The sequence below is a fragment of the Cinclus cinclus genome, chromosome 1 (assembly GCF_963662255.1).
Source record: "Cinclus cinclus chromosome 1, bCinCin1.1, whole genome shotgun sequence".
Classification (NCBI taxonomy): domain Eukaryota; kingdom Metazoa; phylum Chordata; class Aves; order Passeriformes; family Cinclidae; genus Cinclus; species Cinclus cinclus.
In genome coordinates this window covers 69,804,986-69,825,923 of record NC_085046.1, presented here as the reverse complement: position 1 = coordinate 69,825,923, position 20,938 = coordinate 69,804,986, and the positions used below count along the sequence as shown (strand labels likewise).

Sequence of the window (20,938 nt, the reverse complement as noted above, 5' to 3'; positions counted from 1 at the left end):
TGCCTCTGTAGATAGGGGTCCATATTTAGGTAGCTGTGAGCTGCAGTGAAAGTTGAATCCTGCCCACCGTGACTCTGCGAGCTGGAATTTAGCCATGACCCTGTTTTGCAAAGCATGGCATCACCAAGCATATCCTAGCTCTGTAGCCTTGCCAGGGTACCTACAGTCCCGCCCAGCTCCTACCCAGGACCTGTGTACACCCCTCTGCCTGTTGTACAGGAGACCATTTCTGCTCAGGTCTGTGCACCCAGGTCTGCTCACTCATGCCTGAGCAGCCTCATGGCTGTGTCAGGCTCTAGTCCTGTTTCTGAATGTCTCTGACTGCACCTCAGACTTTTGCTGCAGGCAGCTTGTCTTCTGGATGGGACTTTCAGGCCCCTGTTGCATCTTGTCTCCAGCTCTGTCTGTGGCCCTGTCTTTTACTACTTTTGACTCAACCTCTACGACTGACCCAGGACCTGACCCATTACTGCCCACTGGAATCATGTACACATCTACAGCTGCCATCACACCTTAGGACGCAGTACATGCTAACCCATGGGTGAAACCCAATTGTCACTCAATTGTCCAGTGACAGTCTGAGGCTATGATCCCTCCTTTAACTGCTGAACTCCTGCTTGTCATAAATTTTAGCACTGGCCAAGCCACTGTGCACAGCAGAGGTGTGGCACCCCTTGAAGCTGAACAACAAAAGGATGCTTCCCTCTGGAGAAAGAAAACTTCTTTTAATACCTGTGAACAATATCTCCTACGAACTCTGCATCTTTAGACAAAGATGTGCAGATGTCACACCAAAGTATGAGGAGAGAGACCTTTTCTCATGGCAGGAAAACAGTTCAGATGTGATTTTGTAATGGGTATAATTCTAAGAGCAAAGGGTCTACAGGTTGGCAGGATGGCAGTGACGAAACTACCTATTTGCTGAGAGGGACCAGTCCTCCTTTGGCAATTGCACTTTGCAGTGTTGTCTTTCCCTGGGGTGGTTGATAGATGCAGTACCTGCAGGGGAACAGAGAAAGACCAGAACACCTGAAGAGCAAAAAAAAATCATATTCTGACTATTTTGCAGTTTCAATGCAATTCATTTGAAATTCAATAACAATTCTCTAATGTTACTCAACCAGAAATTTTGAAATAACAAGATTTAGAGCATAACATTTCCATTTACACCAATGGCATAAAAAGAAATAAATCTCAAGACTTGAGAGGCAGGAGGAGGAAGAAAGCAGAGAGGTGAAATGAAAAGTTCTGTGAGCAGTGAACCATGGTGGCAGTTTCTTACAGTAAACAACAAGAGCCTTCAAAGGATTACCTTTTTCCTCTGGAAGTCTCCCACTAGCAAGGACAAACCAGCTTCTATTTGAAATCTAACCCATCTAACCCTTCAAAGAAGGGTATTTCAGCATTTTCACCAATTTTCAGTGGTGCCAGGCTTCCTGAAGAACCTGTGTATTTCATGCCCACCACCTACCAAAATTCCAAGGAAGTTGGGGGCTGGTAATACCTCTTCACACCATTAAAGAGCTACAGTTTATTCCTTAAAGCCTTGGGAAGAGAGCTGCAGGATCGAAATCAGCTCAGATCCCCTGCATTAAACAGTTCAAACCTTTATTACAAATCACTTGAAAGAAAACATTACATATCCCACAGTCAGCCTGTTGCTGTCATGAAAAGAAAATGAAGCTTGTAGTTCTTGTCTATCTTTATACAAGAATTTGTTCAAGCCTAAATCTATTTATGTTTTAAATAAGTATGCAGTGCTTTCAAAAAGGTATGTAAATGATTGCCTTTTCCAAAAGTCACTTAGGGCTCTAAGACCACTAACCTTACAGCTACTTGCCTCACAAGGAGCTATTTTACTGAAACAGATTGAACATATGATCCTAATTAATTTACACCATTTCAAACATGCTTATACAAAATCCTTCTGTCTGGGGTAAGGCTTTATGCTACCTTGGTCACATCTCAATACTTTCCAGCTTCACAGAAGTAGAGTCTTCAGACAAAGATCACCTATTCAGTCCAGCTGGACCATCTGGGATATTTTCCAGTCTTCTTTCCAATGCAGTTTTTCTTTGACTCCTAAAAGAATTAGTAATCCCAATTACTAATTTTTTATGCTTCCACCTTCAGTACTATTTCACTTTGTTACACAATTCACTTCAACATTTTTAAAACTACAAATGAAGATTGTAAGGGCTGATATGGCTGGAAAATGTTTCTTAATATGCAGTGCATATTGTGAGGGGGAAGAATGTACTTACAAAAGCTTTAGTTTTTTGATACATTGTCCTATAATGAAACTATGATTCAAACAGAATATATTGTCTCAGTAATAGTCACAAAAGTAAGTGGAAAGGGCTATGCACAACAACATATGGTTTTTTAATTAAGGATAAAATATGTTTCTCCACATATATCAGAAGATATTTCACAACATACATAGAAACTGCTACATATTTCTTCCAAATGTTATGGGTAAAAGTTCATTAACGTTTAACAACACTGTGAGTTTGATTTTTAGCAGAATATAGGTATTTTATTTTTACTTTTTTTTTTTTTAGTCTGAGTTGTAATCTTGAAAATCAAATCCCTAGCTTACTCTTTGAGCACTCTTAAAAATGAAATCATTAGTTACAGGTTACTTATCCATATTGCAAATTACAGAAGTATAATTTCTTGGAGACCAGTAACCCACAAACCTCAGTGATCCTCTGAGGATTCTCAAGAGCTTTGCCAAATAACTACTGAAATTAAACTGCTATTCATTTAAATATTTAAAATATTATCACTTGGCTTTGAAGACTGGGTATTGTTGGCAGTTTCTTGAAAATAAATGCAAGTTGTGCTTCTGGAGTAAAACCACAATTACAGTTATCTCAAATATCTGTCAAAATAACCTGTAAAAGTAAGCAGCACAGGAAGTTCACTAATAGAAAAGTGCATTTGGTGAGTAGTTTGCAGTGGCTGATTGTCAAAATTAGAAAGACATACTGAGTGGGTTTTGCCAGGTATCTGCCCCAGAAACAGAGCTATTCAAGATGTTCCTAAGATGTTTGCAAGACTAAAAATTTTTACCAAGTGAAAGCGGGCTGGTGTCTAGGGCAGAGGATGCATGCTGTTGGGGAGGCTAAACAATTCCAATAAATCCCAGAAATGATCTGGAAAAAATGGGATGATATTCAGTGGGTCAAGTGAAAGATGGGATATTATGCAGGGTCCATCAGACACATACATTCAAACAGGGTAAAGAGCAAATGACATGCTTCTCTTTAGAAAGGGGATAAAGCGTACCTGTGGATGACAAACCAAGTGAAAATCAACATGTTGTGCTATTGCGAAGCAGGAGAATGTGGTGCTGGGTTTCAAAAATACAGGTACAATTTGTAATATATAAAGAACAATCTTTCTCTCTCTTCAGTGTTAAGAAAGTCTGCAGTGAGTTTCCCTTACAGCATTATCACACAAGTACTGAGGTTGCTGCAACAGAGAAGGGAATAATTCTCTTCATCTGTGGCAATTAGAAAGGGAAAAAGTGAGCTTAAACAGCAGCAAGGGTATTCCAGCTGGACATTAGAAAACCCTTCTCCTCTGACAGAGTAGCACTGGAGAGCACAGAACTCTGTCATGGAAGGAATTTTGTACCTGCTGTGGGCAAGGAAGATGGATTTAATGAACAATCACAGCAGAACAGTTAAGACAGATTATCTCACAATGAATAGGGGTTAGTAGTCAGTTAAAAGGGGAACTGCCAACGAAGATATCCAAGCCCACAGGCAGACTGCAGAACAAAGTAGGTGCCCCATTCATGACATGGGAAGGAGAGCACAGGAAGGGGGATGTGCCAGCTGCTGCCATAGAAGGAGGTACCCAGGCAAGAAGGAAGGAAAGAAGGACATTCTGGAGATGAAAATCAGGGAATTGAAGGATATTTCGTATTTGCTGCTACTCAATATTAACTATAAAGAAGATACTGATCTGTCTTGCACCCAGCTTTACACCAAACTAATTCAATAAATGGTAAGCTCAAGGATGCCTTGAGAGGCTACCTGGAACAGAGGCTAGACAGTGTTAAAGGACTAAAGTAGGTATTTATTAAAAGGCCTTCAAAGGATACACCTTGGGCAGTACAAGATCCTGGCCATGGCTATACCCAAGATGAACCCAAGATGGACCTAAGATGGACGGTGTGTCATGAGTTTATGAAGTCCCATCCTCCCTGATTTCTCTCCTCAATTCTCTGTTGTTTACACTTTTTGGGCTGAAGCTGCAATACTGTCCTTGGTTCTCAGGTTGGAAAATATTATTTTGTCCAACTAAACTGTGAAGAGAAGTTGATAACACTTTAAATGAAGTTCAGAGTTATATACTAATGCAGTACAGAATCTGGAAAATATGAAAGCTAAAACTTAAGGCATCAGAGTCAGGATGTAAGCATCTATCCAGTCTACTAAATTTTGCAAATAGTATAAATTTCTATGCTTCCCAAACTTTGGCTTTTCTGTGCCATGACTTCCAGTTCTTTTCCTCTATGACTTCATAGTATTACAACACTCAAAGTTTTAGCAAGCCTTTAATACTAAAAATTGCATCTGCCTTATCTCTCTGGCAGATCTTGGATGTTTTCCAGTTACTCTTTGTTTCCACCTGAAAAAAAGGCAAGGAGCAAATGCACGAAACTCTGCTTGAATCACAGGGCTCAGTCCTGAAGGGAGTCCTGATAATTCTGGGGGAGATTTTTAAAACATGATCTGGCCTTGATTTTAAAATGAAGTCCACAATGAAGCAAGCGTTAGGTGTTGCTTATGTCATCCTCAATATGCTATGGTAGTAGTTTTAACACAGAAGTTTTTAAAGTAGAGTATCCTGTAGAGACCATGTATTGGCACAAATGATGGATAACAAGTCTTCAAATATTTTCTTCACTTACTTGTTGCTAAGTAGGTGGAACCGCCATGAATGAACAGCTCCATAAATAAAGTATCCCATTAACTTCTGAGAAGGCTTTTTATTGGGCAAATTGTGCCTTATGGCCAAGTTAGATGCTTAATGATTGTCACATACTAAGTCCTCCTCAACCTGTGAACAAAGTAATTGGAAATAAGGTTTCAAGAGCTGACTAAACCCAGGTAAGATGCTGAATTTTGACAGATGCTAAAAAATCCAAGTTCATTATTTCCAGGGTTTCTTCTCTGTCAGTTTGACCTGGAAGATACATTTGGAACCATGACAGTGTGTATTCCGATATCTGCTTTGATCTATTTCATGTTCTTCTCTGTAGGGATCTTCTCTGGAACACCTCTCAGGTCTCACTCCTGAGTCAGCACACAAGCGACTAAGCAATTGCACAGCTGTCTGGCAAAAGTTACTTGGAAATAATTATTAACTTTCGTGACTGGAGGTATTGAGTCAGATTATTATACCAAAGAATTTCTGGATACTTCTTGCATGCTTCTTATGCACTGTGCTCTTTGGTTATTGAATGGCCTTGCAACCCTGCCCACAAAGCAGGAATTCTGCAAGCTGAATCCTGGGTTATATTTGTTTAAGCAAAAGGAAGGATAGGAAGTGGAAATTAATTCTGAGCCAATTTGCATTTGGACTGGATATCCAGCCACCTCAAAAATGAAGCCAAAACACAATGCAGAAGGGCAGTCTTTTACCCAACAAAAATACAACCGTACATCCACACCTACATGTGGCTGAAGCTAGATAGGCCCTTTCAGTCTCACCAATGTTCTAATTAAAGAATAAAAAAACCAGAACAAAACAAAACAAAAACCCCAAGAAAACCCAACCACTTAAATTCCATTTAGGTTTGTGGAATTGGAAACCAAAAGGGACTAGATCACATGGTGTAACCTCTAAGTCACAGGTCATTAAATTTTACTTAGTTGCTCTATTGAGCTCAGTAACTTTTATTTGGCTAAAGCACAGTTTGTGTTTTGGCCTCCAGTAAGGCAAGCAATCTTTTTTTTTTTTTTTTGAAAGATAAAGAGGCACGAAGCTGTTATTTTTATTTGCACGACTGAGTGCTATATATGCTGGTACATAAATGTTCTTTTTTATTGCCTAAGAACTAGGTTTTAGCTTGGAAGATATGCTCAGGTGAGAGAGGAGCCAACCTGCCAGCCAACTGTCACCCAGAATGCTCACAAGATGATCCATATCTTGCTGAGGAGAAGGCATGGGAAAAGAGGAGGGAGGAGAATGCACACAGACACAAACCAGTCCTGGTACCAGCTCCACTTCATGCATGCACAGTCCTTTCAAGGACTCATTTTAAAAACAAAGAAAACAGCTCTTTGTCATTAATCCCTTAATTTGTACAAATACCTCAGATGTGTAATGTTTTCCAAACCACAGTTTTAAAGGCTCACATAATTAACAGAGTAATAAAAACCACTTCTAGCTGAAAAAAATGTGGCTGGTGTTAAAACAAGATTCAAACTCAACAGACTAAAAGTGAATCACTAACACTTAGACATCATGCAAGTTGATTTGAATCCTTTGTGTTTTATTAATGCAATAAATTATGTTATGTTATAATTTAACTAGAACTATATTATGTGCTGATATCCAATTCAAAAGTACACACATCTTTTTGGCAGGCTAATTGACTGCTCTTTTTAAGAGATGTAAAATAAAGGCTCCCCTCTTAATAGAAATGGGATGCCTTGTGCTTGATACTTTGAATCCTTCTAGAACTCCAAACTTAATCTGCTGTTTTAACAATATCTCATCTAGGATTTGTTTCAATTTTTTTTTTTCAGAAATGCTATGCACCCTGCAGAACTTCCATGCAGAATTATGAATCAGTACAACTGAACAGCCACTGGAGAGCAGTCTTCAAGCTGCAGTTAAGCATACTGATCATACTTCAGCTATATACCATTTAGATTTTACCTTGCTGTTTTTCCATTGCCCATATCAATGCATTTTCTCCCGGTCTGGCCTGCTATTGTTTTCTAGTTTCCTTCCCCACAGTGTGGATAGACTAAAATAGCCTGCACAACTTCTGGAGGAAATATTTTATAGCTCTATCCAGTAAGAGCTTGATACAAAGCCATTTAGCTTAGTGAATGTCTTTCCATTGACTGGAGTAGTTTGCTTCCAACCTTCTGGTTCACAGGCTCAATGTTTAAATGACTACACTGATGTTAGGGCTGATGAAATGGAGTTACTTACTACTTTTTATTCCGCCTGCCAAACAGTGTTTTGGTTACTGTAGTTTTCGTTGATTACTTCTCTGATGAACTCGAATCAGAGAGAAGCTGATTCAAAGCTCATGGAGCTCAGGAAGTGATAAATCTGGATTACTGCGTTTGCTGCTGCAGGTGTGATATAGAGTCCAGGCTTGCAATTCTTCCCCTAAGCATGTGCGGACACCAGAACCCAAAGAGCAAGCCTGACTGTTCCAGCTGTGTTGAGGATTGAGACACTTGGAGAATGAACCCAAAGGAAGACACCTTCCAGTCTTATAATGAAAAAGATGATAAACATAACCTCATTATTTACAGCCAATATTTGATTCCTATTTTTAAAATGAGGTCTCCATTTCCCTGGATGAAGGTTACACCTGCCAGAAATTTACTGAAAGAAAAACATGGTAAAAATGCAGGGTGTGAAATCCTGTTTGGAAAAATGGAGACCACCAAAAATCTAAATAGTCTTTTCTGTGTAGATCCTGTCATTTACATTGTTATAGTGTGCATTGCTGACCATCTTATTCTAGTCAGTGGGAAGTTTGGTTGGATATCATGATAAGGACTTTACTAGACAAGTAATGCAGGCTAGCAGGTAAAGTCCAACCGCTTAGAAACACGGCAACAATTTGGTTAAAAGTTCCAGGAGTCTCCTACAGGCCTTGTCAGACCTCTGTGGTTTCTGTTTGAAATTACAGCAGATTTTTTCCAGTGGAGCATAGCAGCTGAATGTGTGCCCCATGTGCAGAGTGGGAGGTTTCTCACATTCCCACCTTGCAGTCAAAAAGTTTTCTGGCAGCAAGCAGTGCTAATTTAACAATTTTTTTTTCCAATGCCATTTTGCCAGCAGTCAACCAGAAACATCCCTAGGTGTTCAAAGCAGAGGTGATGTTGGAATGGAAAAAAGCAGGATTTATCCAAAGAAGCTTGAGGCCACTCCTGAGGCTCTCTCCTGGGAGTCTCCACCCAATTCTGCAGAAAGCCAATATCTGACCTGATACACGTTTACATTTCAATAAATGCTAGTTCAGTTGCCACCAAGGAGAATAAAGCCTGTTTATAATTTTGGGTGAGGTAGATGTATGTGTGACAGAGAAGCCCAATCTTGGTTAATCAGTTTTCTCCTGTATATCTCTTCCTTTTCCCTCTTTCTGTCCCTCAGTTCTTGTTATCCCAAAGCCAAAAGAGTACCCATCCTGAAGTGGTTACAGGAACTTTCTTGAAGTCTGGTGAAATACCTTTCCTGGTTTGGCTCAGTGAGTTTCATAGCTCAGTTTGAAAGGCAAATCATGCCTGCAAAAGCACACCCTTCCACCCAAGCCATAGGGATTTCTTTACAATTGCTCTTTGTCTTGCCAGAAGAGACAGCTCTTCAGAAACACCCTGGAAGGAAAAGAGAACAGGCTGGATGATGAGCAGGGTAGTATTCAAAGATTAACCACCAGAACTAAGCAGATGCTTCTATTAACCATCTGGCTCAGCCACACCAATGGCTAATTTGATCCAGGAAGCAGAGACACTACCTCATAGTCTGTAACACATGAGTCAGTGAAAGCATCTGACAAAGATGATCAAGTAACTATAATCTCCAAAATTGTCAGAGTTGGAGGTGGGACATAGCTGATGCTGTCACTTCCTTGCACACAGGGGCCAATTGTGTCACCAGGACTATAGTCAAACACTTTAGCACAATGGTGTGAATCCTGCCAAACTAATCTTCCCTCAGTTAACCAAGAAAATTTTTTTTTGTTTCAATAATCATGTATTGACTGTAAAACACAAATAAAATACTTAACATTTTGGGCCAGATTCTTGGCCTTTGCTGCTGGAGAGTTTGGTGGTCCTTTGCTGTTGGGCAAAGGGGCTGCAGCAATAAAAAGTGGTGACAACCTCACTTACACTCATGGAGGTTATGGGTGTAGCACTGGATTCTACAAAAAGAAAATGCTTTGGAAGGAGTATTGTCATTAGCAGATCTGGTTTCTTGAGCCTAGAGAAGCCAGAAATGAGGGTATCAGAAATGTCGCTGCTAAACTGCCCTATAAAACAAAACAAAACAAAACAAAACAAAACAAAACAAAACAAAACAAAACAAAACAAAACATTAACAAACCACCAAAGCAAACCAAACAACATACCGTCATTTATTATGGCAACGGCTTTGAGAGTATGAGCTAGCTAAAACCAGCCACTGAGGTTGAAAATATGTTTCTGGGGTTTTTTTCCCCCTCGAACTGTGGCTTATCAGTGGCCTTTCTTTCATCAGTGCCTGGCTATTCTTTAAAATGCAGTATGGACCTGTCATTCTGAGTAATGGGGAATTTGGGTTTTTTGGTGTTATGGCAAATGTTTTTGCTGTAGAGGCACTGCCTTACCCAGCTTTTTGGTAGCTGGTCCCTGAGGCCAGCTCAGGTCTGGTGCCCTTGCAGAACCTTGGAACCCTTCTGGGGAAGGAAATGGGTGAGAAAAAGCTGAGGAAGTAGGGGTCTGGTGCCCTGAACTTAGGAGGTCTGTTCAAACCAAGGGACTCATGCATGATCCTTGTGCCTGGCCATGCTCCTCACTGATTTGAACACTGGCTCTGTCTTGCAGACTTGATATTCTGGCTTGTCCTTGGCTTTGCCTCATTGCTACAGGCTTGCCTGGTGAACTAGACTTGACTAACCCTGGTTGCTATCACAGGACCTGCTCTGCTCTTTGTTTCTGGGTGCTGTAGTACTGCATCCCTTGTCAGTGAAATTGCTGCTCCGCCAGCCTGCCTATAGCCCTCACCTCCCAGCCTCACCCACACTGCTCCCTCAAACTGGGGTCATCACAAATGTTTGTTCAGCTATCAGATTTATGGCTGGAAAAACAGTGTGGTGTCAGGCAACATGGAAATGATGACTTGGGTGAGACAAGAGTAATCTATGGGACTCAGTTTCCCTCTCTCTGATCACAGCTCTGCTATCTATATGTAACCCTAAAGAGTCCACTAAAAGCAGGAGAGCACAACAAACCTTTGGCTGCTGTAGGATTAGCTAGTGCCATTTATGAGAGCCTGCCTGGCACTTGAGGACTTGTGGGAATTCAATGGGATTCTTTGGTATTGACCCTGTAGAAGTCACGATCTCACTCCTATCAAAATATTGTAAGGCTGAAACATCAAGTAGAATGTCACTCATCCAGGGCAGGAGTAACTATTGCAGGTCATTCCTGATAAATATTCATCTCATCTCTTATCAGGGACCTAAATTGTGGAGCTGCTACAAGCTGCCCGTGCAGATCTATTCCAGTGCTGTAGATTCTTAACCTTAAAATTCTACTATATCTTGCCTTACTCATAAAGAGGATAGAAAATAGGTTACTCCCTAACTTTTTGTAGCAGCTTCTTACGCCTTTGAAGACTGTATTGGTCCTTCCTTCCTGGACAGTATCATTCACTCCTATGCTAAAAGACCCCACTGCTTTCCCAAACTTTGCTTCCAAAGTTTTTAGAATTTTTATAATTTCATGGCTTTCCTTCAGCTTCTGAACATCCCGCAACAAACACAGTGCCCTATTTGAGACCCTTACACTAAATGATGGATCAGTATTACTTCACTTACTTATAGATGATACACCTATATTTGTACTGTGTTTTCTCATTTCAGCAAAAACATGCTTTTTTTGGTTTGATTAAATGTTTTGTACATATTTTTATGTCACAGTTCCTTAATCTGTGTTTTTTAAACTGATTAGTTCTGTAACCCACTCGCCAAAATGCACTATTTTGAAATAGTCCCTGTTGAATTAATATGATTTTTCCCATAGACCATTTTATTGGAGATATTTTTATTTCTCATCTAACTTACTTACATTCCCACTCAGCCTCACAGAAATCCCTCTATTCCATCCTCTAGACCGTTTAAAGAAAACATCACCTTGCTTTGATCCATTCCTTTGCTATGGATCTGAACTGTCAGCCACATTTCAGCCAAAAGACATTAAATAAGTTGTCTTTTATTATCTATTCTTTTATCTTTTATTTATAAATTATTAAGTTGTCTTTTATTTGTTAATAATTACTCTTCCATTGAGTAGTTCATTAACTCTGTTTTTCCTATTACTAATGCACTGACAGAGGGATTTCACAAGCAATAGTTGCCAGGACTACCATCTCACTGGCCTGTGCTTTTGTGTGCTATTGAAAATAATCTTTAGTACTCTGATACAGTTTCTACTTCCTGTACAATTTCCTCCCATGTTAGGCATCAAAGGGATATAACCAAGTTGGTTACTTACTCTGCTTCCGGACCATTGCCTGCACCTGGAAAGTTTGCAGTTGCACCTTTAATATAATTTCTTTCATGGTACAGGATTTCTTTTTAAATTCACTTTTTTTTCCCTTGGATCAGCCTTCCAGGAAATGTTACCTAATGACTCTCCAGATAACTGAAATCTGTCCTCCTGAAGTCCTGTTGACTTTTACTGTAGTGTTGCTTCTTTCTACTCCCAAGAAAATGTGAATTCTGTCATTTCCCTGTCACTGGCACCCACATTCCTTTTTGACCAGCTCCAGCACGTTCTGTTTTTTGGTTCAGAGCCAGCACTCTTTGTGACAAACCAAAAGAAGGGCTAGCAGGGTCTGACTCTGTCAGCACCTAGCAAACAGTTAATGCATTGTAATGGGGGTAATAAAGAAGCAATTTTGTGTATAATTCTTCTGGGTTTGGTCACAACTAATCACAGAACAATCCGTCCCAGGCATACAAGGCTGTGGAACAGCTTTTACCCTCTTGAAATGTGCATGCTAAAACAACAATACTAATTCTTACCTTACACTTAGCCACAAATAAAATTCAAAAAGATACATAAGTGTGAATAGCATGTATCTAGCCAAATACATGTGCTGTTACAAAACAACAGTTCCAGAAAAGCAGAGTCCTCTCTGGTCCATATCTTGCTTCTCTTATGTTCTTCTACTCATGTGTTCTATGAGTGGGGAGACAATTTGGAAAAGCATCCACAGGTATTTTGACACACCTTCTAAGAAAATAATCCAGACTACAGGACAGTGATTTCTTTTCATTTTCCTGCTAAAAGTTTTTATAACTCATTTCTTTGCTCTCTGCTATAGCCCTGAGTTTAGTGACAAGGAACAGATGCTGACTTACAACCCCATTTCAGTTAATTCTTTGAATAGCTAACACTTGCTTAATGGGAACTCTCTTAACAGACACCATACCACTCTGTGAGTGCATTGTTTTTTTTTCCCAAGGTGGTCTTTTTTATTGTGTGAGAAATACAGGGTTGTCGTTTTCTTTTCTGATTAGAAGTTCTTTTGGACAAGATTTATGTAAGGATTTGGGTATGTATTAGACTATATGTAAGGCCAAGAAAAGAAAGAACTTGTGTAAGAAAGACCTCTTCTACTGTATTCTGATGTCTTTCCAGAGCAGCAGTCCCTGATGTTCTCATTCACATTAGTGAGTAGACTAAACAATTCCAACGGGGTACAAACTGCATTGTTGAAACTTACTCCCCATAAAGAAGAAGTCCGTAATAAAAAGATGAACGCTGGTACACAAGAGAGGCATGGATGGAGACACATGGGTCTGTCTGTGTATGTGTGTGTGTTGTGGCATTTGGGAAAAACCTGGCCTTCCAGTAGTTGCTCTTTTTTCTTTCTTTAGGCAGACTTTCAAGGCCTATCATATAACTTTTAGTTCCTTCTCTGACACCCCCTTCAGGAAAAAAGAAACCAAGAAAACAAATAAGATTTTAATCAGTCACATTTTTATATTGATGTTTCTCATTCTTATCGGGGCCAGTGATTTCTGGTGGTTTTTCAAATCGATCAATCAAATGTTGACAGCATTCATTCTGTATGGTGTATTTTCATATCACTGCTCTCCTGCTCGAAGCACTGCATGTGAAGACCCTGATAGGGAGTTGCATACTTGGAATTCAGCTTCTCTCTTTGTGAGCTTCTCTAAAATATGCAAACTTGCTTTTCAGGTCTAGCAAAATTATGCTTTTATAGTTTTTTGAACTTCAACCACTAGACTTCCCAAGGAGCTGCCAATATCTCCCTTAAAGGTCTCATGACTCCCAGTACATACTGAAATAATCATGTTGGGCAAAAGTGTTTCTAATCAGTCATGCACAGAGATTTCTCCTTTTTCTTCCAATTACAAACCTGTTTCTTCTCTCAGGTGTTTTAACTCCAGTGGCTCCAGTCCAGTTAGCATCAATTCACAAAGCTGTAAGGGACAATTGCATATGCTAACACATTGCTGGGCCTGATGCTTTTTTTTACTTGTGGCTCTTTACTCCCTTCTGGGAATGAAAATGGACATTTATTTGGTGTTTCTTACAGAAACAATACCCATAATTAGGTACCTCCAGTGCTGGCTGAGATACAAAAGAACATTTGTTAATTATTTCCGCGTGCTTGAGGAACACATTGCACCAAGGGCTGGCTTGCTTGGGGACCACAAACAAGGGAGGTACTAGACTGTCACTGCCATGCTCCTTTTTAACAGAACAGTATTTCTTTTAGAGTCAGGGCTTGGCTTGGATCCCTGGCTGCTCTGTCCGAGCCCCAAAGGTATCCACAAGCCCTGGCTGTCCCTGCCTGCTGACAGGCTCCTCCACCCCTGCTCGTGGCCCAGAATCCCACGCCATCAGACTCTGCCCAGAGATGCTGCAGAAGGGCCAGGCTCCAGCTAACCTCAGCCTTCCCCATGTGCCTGAGGCTACCAAATATAGCCCATCAGACTGCATAAAGCTCTGCCAGCATCCCCATATCTTCACACCCGTGCTGTTACTGCACCAAGCACAGAAGGGACTGAGATTTACATGCCTGGTCACGGTGCTGTTCCAGACTTGAGTCTCCCAGGCACAAATTTTTAGGATGGATATAAACAGCGGCACCAAGCTCAGCACGGATCCTGTTTTTCCATCTGTTTTACTGCGGAGTAGCGCAGTTTCTTGGTAGTGGTGAAGATGGATGTGAGAGAGCAACATGGCACTGGCACTGTCTCTGCCTTTGAAGCACCAGGCTGTGCAGAGTGCTGTAAAAATCACATCATGACAGCACCAACAGGAACTGGGTCTCTTCCTTTCAAAGGATGAATCTTTGCCAGGAATTTAGCAAGTCTGACCAGTCTTACCCACCCCTTTAAAAGTAAGCAGGCCAGCCTTTGTGCAGAGGAAAAGAAGACTGTTAGTACTTTGTGGGCTGGGCACAGGCCACAAATGCTGAACACAAAGAGCTCCAGCTGGGAGTCAGTACGCCAGGAATTTCCCCCTCTCTGTAATACAGAATTGAAGCACTGATGACTCAACTTCATTTTTCACTGAGAAGGTCCTCTTGGAAAGAAATTCAGCCTGTTGGGAAAAGGTGTAAGATTTCTCAGGCACAAAAGAACCACCTGAGAAGTAAGTGGTTCCCAAGTGCTGCTTATCTCCAGGCCCTGGCTTTGAGGCTCTTTCCAGAACCATCCTTGAGCCCTCCTGTTTCTGCTCCACCTGCTAAGTCACCATGTCAGGGCACTGAAGCTGTGGATCACTCCACATGCCCTCAAATCTTAAAGATAACAGAAAAACAATTCTGAGACTTCCCCTCCATTCCTCCTCTTGTCTCTGCCCACTCTTCACTTCTCCTTATTTCCTCATGAGATTTGGTGCTCTTTCCTCTCACTCCAATATCTGCACTTTCGTATTTTGATGGATCTCCCCTGGACTCACCCTTCCCTCCTTTCACACATGTGAAGGAAAGCTGTGCTTTCCACAGCTCTCTAGATCTGTGAAGTCAATGGATACAACTGTTTGGTGACATTACTTTAAAGCAGCAAAGTAGAAAAAGAAACTCTTTCCACAGTACTTTATCCTGGACCTACCTTGCTTGCCTGCCTGTATAAACCAAAAGCTCTGCAGAAAGGACGGTGCGCTTGGATGAGCTACCCATCCTCCACTGGCTCCCTTTCTGCAGTCCCCATCCAGCCCTGGTGGGGTTTTGAACAACCCCTAGGTGCCACCATGGACTTCACAGCTGGAGACAGGATCCAAAGAATTTGGTAGCTGCAGATAAGCAAAGTAAAATGTGTTGTAGTCAGCATTCTTCCATGATCCCTGGGCACTGGTTTAATGGAGTTCACAGCACCATAATGCAGAAGTTGCTTAAACTATTGGATGAGGATCATTCAGAAGACACCCAGAAAAACAAAAATAGTCAGTTTCCCCCTCTGTTGCACTGAATGATGCAGAGAAAGAGGGCTCCACTCAGTCCAATGGCAACTTCTAACTCCTGTACAGAATAGGATGCAGTGGTATTGTGTCAATTTTTACCACAGTTCTAGCATGAGTGATGCCATTATTGTAATAAAATTAGGGATATCTTTGTCCTACAGTGAATAAAACCAGCATTTTAAATCAGCTATTTCTACTTCTGAAATAAGGCTACTTATTTCCTGCAAGAACTTAAAACTGATTCACAAGACATTCTTAAACCACACATAGTTACCTTTCCAAATTTCAAAGGTAATGTAGTCACACCCCCATTTAACCATTGAGATAATCAGGACTGCAATATATATGATATTCAAGTGTAATAAGATTTCAGTGTATAGGTGTTCTCCCTCCTTTTCACTTTTTCTTAACATTTAAGGTACCATTTTTTGCAATCTTATACACTTCAGCCTTTTCTCCTACTACCCCTTTCTTCCTTACATTCAATGCCATTTATTTTCTCTCCAGTTTTCCCTCTCTGCTTCTTCCTTCCTCATTTTACATCATTTCCTGGTTTAGCCAGCTCAACTTTGATTAGCTGTGCTCTCCACCCTTCTTTCCCTGGGATACCTATTTTATCCACCAGTACCAAGTAAATTTCTTCACATCTGTCCTATCTCTTTCCCCCCATTCTTAGGGTGGCAACTTTAAAGGTAATGCTGCACATGCTGTTCTTTGGGTCTCCTCAAACTTTGCCAGACCATTTACTCTCTGGGCATAAAACGTTTATTGGACACCCATGCTCACACAAGCATCTCCTTTTCCTGGGATCCAAGGGGGCTGGAGGTGCAGATGTGCATCAGTCTTCTGTCTCCTCTTTCTGTGGGGCCTTGCCAGTTTTAGAAGCCAGAGCTGGGTCCACACAGACGTGTGAGAAAGCGATTACAGCGTGGGCAGACATAGGTCTAAGTAAGGTAGCACATGCCACGGTACAGGTGCTGGAGGCAGCAAGGAGACATCAGCGCAGCCTAGCACTCAGAGTGAATATTAATCCTGGAGACCCTGGGGGCTGCTGGTCCAGTTTTCAGCTGCAGTCTGACATAAATTGCTGTCAACACCAGAGCAACTTAGGTAAAATCTAGTACCTGGGCCACAGCTGAGCCTTCAGTCTCTTCTGTAAATGTACTTTGGAAGACTTTGGTGACAGAACAGTCTTTGTGCATTAAACCTGGAATGTGCCTGTGCATGCCAGGGGCAGACCTAGCAGGATTATGGTAGCTGGCTAACTGTGTCTGCAACTACTACTGCCAGACTTATAAATGGGACAGAAACTTAAACAAGTTAAAGGGGGCTTTTTTGGTGGTGGTTTTTTTTTTTCTTTCTTTTTAGCTTCAGTCAGCTGGAACCTGAACTGGGCTACACCCTGTCTGGTTTCACTTGCCTGTTTCTAGTATTACTATTGACCAAAAATACAAGTATGAACCCTGGTAAAGTCTTCTCAGCTAAGTCTGGCTGGGATGCTCCCCTTACAAAAGTGACACAGATTGCAGAGTCTTCTGCTCTAAAACGCTCAGGAGTACAGCCACTGAGCAGGAAGGAAATCTACTGCTGTGAATAGAGGACAAGCAGGAGATGCCTCTCACCTGAGAGTAAAATCAAAGCAAAAGGTCATCGGTCACCTGATGTACTTGATTAATCAGGCAATTTATGAAAGGTATGAACCAGCTTCCCCCCTCAGTGGAGTGTTTTTGGGAATAATAGTCAAGGAAAACGCTACATCAAAAAAATAGTTCTTGTGTGATACTGAATAAACGGGGTAGGAAGAATTCTGTTTGGAGAAAGTAACCAAAAAAAAGGCTCTTAGCTGCACACGTAGGCCCTAGGGGTGGGCGCTCCTCTATCACAACTTCAAGACTTACCCTGTCAACCCAACTCAGCAGTTTTTTGAGCAGAACAAGAAAAGAGACAAGCCAATGAATGGACTGCCAGGAAAGCTAGAAATGACAAGCTTATCTGGCCACAAAAAGGACAATTTTTAAGACTGTGGCTCATGCACTGTTTTATGCAGCTCAGATCTAATAGGAGAGTGAATGATGTATGTAAATAAGTAAAGAAAGGAAACTTGCTCCTAACTCTAATTTCAAACCCCAGGTTTTCAGATAAAGGTTTGTGCCTTATTTCTGGTATAGAGAATTCTGAAACTCTCAGAATTTGATATCCTTTTATTTTTCCTGTGTCATTTTACAGCTGAGAGGGTGGTGCTCATTTGTGGTGCCCCTTCTCTCTGAATCTGAGACTGTACATCCACAAAGCAAGCACTTAGTGGGATGAAGTAATTTTGCACAAGTAGTAGCCGATGTTGCTAACTGGACAAAACTGCATGTGCTTGTCGAGAAAAACCTTCAGAAATGGGAGGCAGAAATGGTACAAGTGGGATAACATCCCGCAACTAAGTCACCGTGACATAATACAAATTCTCCATGGCACCGCAGACTGCGAGGCTGCAAGAAGGGAATTTAAACCGAGAAAGTGGGGAGCCACGTGCAAGGAAGCGTTCACATTTTGAGAGCATAGTTCTGTTTGAAGGGCAGTATGCTCCCAGATTCCGTTTTGCTTGTGTTTTTTGTTTGCGTGTTTTTTTAATATAATACGGGTTTTCAATGACATTGCAAAATTTTTGATCATACAGCATAATAACAGAAAAATTAACAGTACGACGGTCATCTACAAACGCAGAGGCCCCGCCATCCAAGCACGCAGGGAGGGAACTGATGCGAAATCCTTCATGGAGTAACAGCAAATCACGGGCAGGCACCTTCTTCCTGGTACATACAGCGACCTGCTGCCTCTGTAAAAGCCATGCTGGCCCAGCGCCTCATCGGAAGAAGAAATACTTGTTGTAAATCCCTTTTTCCAGAAGCCTTTGGTCCGTTTTATAACCAAGCGTTCGTTTCCAGCGCGGGAGCGCTCGGCGTCTCCAGCGCGGTCCCCGCGGCGGTGCCTCGGTGATTCCTCCAGGCCGCGGGGGGCGCTGTGCGCCCGGCCCCGCTCACCTCACGTAGCACCGCCGGCGCATCCCCCGGCCCGACACGCGGTCAGGAAGTCGGGCGGCCCCGCTCCTCCTCCTCCTCCTCATATTCCTTCTTCTCCTCCTCCTTCTTCTCCTCCTCCTTCTCCTCTTCCTCCTTCTCCTCCTCCTCCGGCCACGCCCCGCGCCGCCCGCTCTCAGCCAATCACCGCGCCTGCTTTCGGCCCCGGCGCGTCTCCGGCTCCTTCAGGGAAGAGCCGGCGCTCCCGATTGGCTGCGGGGCCGAGCCGCGCGGCGGGAGCGGTGCTGAGCGCGGGGCGCGCTCCCGGGCCTCGCGGCGGGAACGCGCCTGCGGGGGGGGCTGCACCTGCGGCCGCCGCGGGGCGGGGCGGGAGCGCGGAAATGCCGCGGCGGCGGCGGCCGGGGCAGCGCAGGTAACCTCGGGTGCCGGCAGGCATCCTCCCCTCCGTGCCCGCCCCCAGCGCCGGGAGCCTCGCCCCGGCGGCCGCGCCTCCGCCCGGGGATACCTCTGCACCTGGGACGCGCCCGCCGCCGGGAGGATGGCGCAGCCCGCGGCGGAGGAGGCGTGTGGCTGCGCCGCCGCCGCACCGGGAGACGACGGCGAGGAGATGAACGGCAGGAAGGTGGCTCTGATCACCGGCATCACCGGGCAGGTAACGGCGGGGGCTCCCCTCGTTCACGTGCCCTCCCGGAGGCGCCGGGAGAGGGAGAGGGGATGGGAAGGACCCGCCCCGAGGCACCCGCGGGCAGCCGCGGCTGGGGAGAGCGGCGGCGGAGGGCTCGGCGTGGTCTGCCTGGCGCCTTCGCTCCCGGGCCCCGGGGCACATCCCCGCGGGTGCCTTCCCAGCCCCGTGCCCGCTTCCCTTCCCCGTTGGTGCCGCCGGTTCCGCGCCGGGCTGGAGCAGCGTCTGACACTCCCTCGTGGGTAGAGCTTGTCTGCCCCGGGGGTCTGTAGAGCTCTTCAGCTGGTGTGAACTAGGTGCGGTGCAGTGCTTTTATGTCTCCTTTCTGGACTGTCTTATAGCAGCCTGTACTAGGAATTCCTGAAAAATCAACTAAACCTGTACAGAGATGAGGTGTGAAGTGATCATCGCTGGGAAGAGAGCCGCACCTAGGAAAGATAGTACAAAGATCCAGTGTTGGGACTCTTCATCCTGGCCGTCTGCAGTGGGGAAGGTACCAGTACAGGTGTGAGGCAGCCAGCTGTGGTTGCGACCTGAGCAGGCTTGTCACTCAGAAGGGTTGTTTGTCACTTATCACTGTGGCACACTGGGCAGCTGTGCATTTATAGTCAGTACCTGAAACATGAATGGAGCCGCTTGTTTTGTATTTGTGTACGTTCATTGCAGTCTCCAATTTTTTTGGCTATATTACTCGTAGGGGTAATGATGCTCTCAGAGTCCTGGTGTTTTGAGCAGAAGGTGCATGGAAAGAGAAAGAAATCACAGTTTCCCTTGGAGCAACTTCTGCATGATGAAAAGATATGATGGTGGTGAGTTTTAACTTGGTGAGCTGTGCAGGAGGATTCATAGGTGCAGTTTGTGGCTTGTGGTGCTACACTTCCAGTAGGCAGCTGGGATAATTGGTTGGACTGTTTGTGCACACAGAGGTCTGCATTGCTCTGTCTTTGCTGGCAGATGGGTGCTAAATGAAAAGTTGTCCTGGACATGCTTACTCATATTTGAAGAACATCTTATTTGCAATCTAGATACCTCCCACTACCTAGAAAAATTTGCTCTCCTTGCACATTGCTTATCTCCAGGAACATGCTGGTACTGAATGAGTTTGCTTGAAGGGTGTATCTCCTGTGTCTGGTATAATTTGTTAAGTAAGTAATGTATAGTGGCCATTAGGGCTCATTTTGGAATCCCAGTGGAACAGCATTTTTTCTTTATGGTTTGCACTTAGTCAGTGATGGCTTCATGCATGGAAGAGCTTCTTCCCCTTCAACTGTGACTTGTCTCTGTATGCTTACAGATCCACTGCGAGGTGCTGGTGTGGATTGTTGAGAAGATCATGAGCACTGTGAAAAAGTACATGTGAACAAGTGCATCAAAACAAACATGTTGCTCTTTTACTCTGAGACAGACAATGCTGTCTCTCTTTTTATTTTATAGTGGAAGAATCAGTGGGTTCTTTGTGAGGGAGTAAATCCAGAGACTAGCTTTTCATCTGCTGTCTGAAAGAACCTGCACTATGCTTTGAACATTCACCTGCTGCTTGTGTTTCATCTCATTATGCCTGGTCCCGTGTATTCTTGCCTAGGTCCCGTGTATTCTTTTGGAACTTTTGTTCCATGGTCTTCCCATGGGTTAGCAGCTGTCTGCCAATAGCAGGCTGGGGAGAGCCCTTCAAGTGGCTGTCTGACAAGGAAATGTAAGAGGAAAAACTAATGACCTCTGTGTACTAATACTTTTGCTTGATGTTTATTTCTAGCAAGAGCACAAAGCTTTCCCAAGGACTCCTTTGATGCTGTGTGAAAAGTCTTCCA

At 43.2% G+C, this 20,938-nt stretch overlaps 2 protein-coding genes across 2 annotated transcripts in view; both read left to right on the top strand.

The window, feature by feature from the left end:
• MYLK4 (myosin light chain kinase family member 4) overlaps nt 1–18,192 on the top strand; it is a 164,354-nt gene extending 146,162 nt beyond the window's left edge. The window contains exon 13 of the mRNA XM_062510150.1: nt 18,088–18,192. Coding sequence (XP_062366134.1) covers nt 18,088–18,192 — 105 coding nt within the window. The remainder of the gene's footprint in view (nt 1–18,087) is intronic.
• A 794-nt stretch (nt 18,193–18,986) lies between these two features.
• Nucleotides 18,987–20,938, top strand: part of GMDS (GDP-mannose 4,6-dehydratase) — a 403,847-nt gene continuing 401,895 nt past the window's right edge. The window contains exon 1 of the mRNA XM_062499387.1: nt 18,987–19,100. Within this exon, the coding sequence (XP_062355371.1) occupies nt 18,987–19,100 (114 nt within the window). The remainder of the gene's footprint in view (nt 19,101–20,938) is intronic.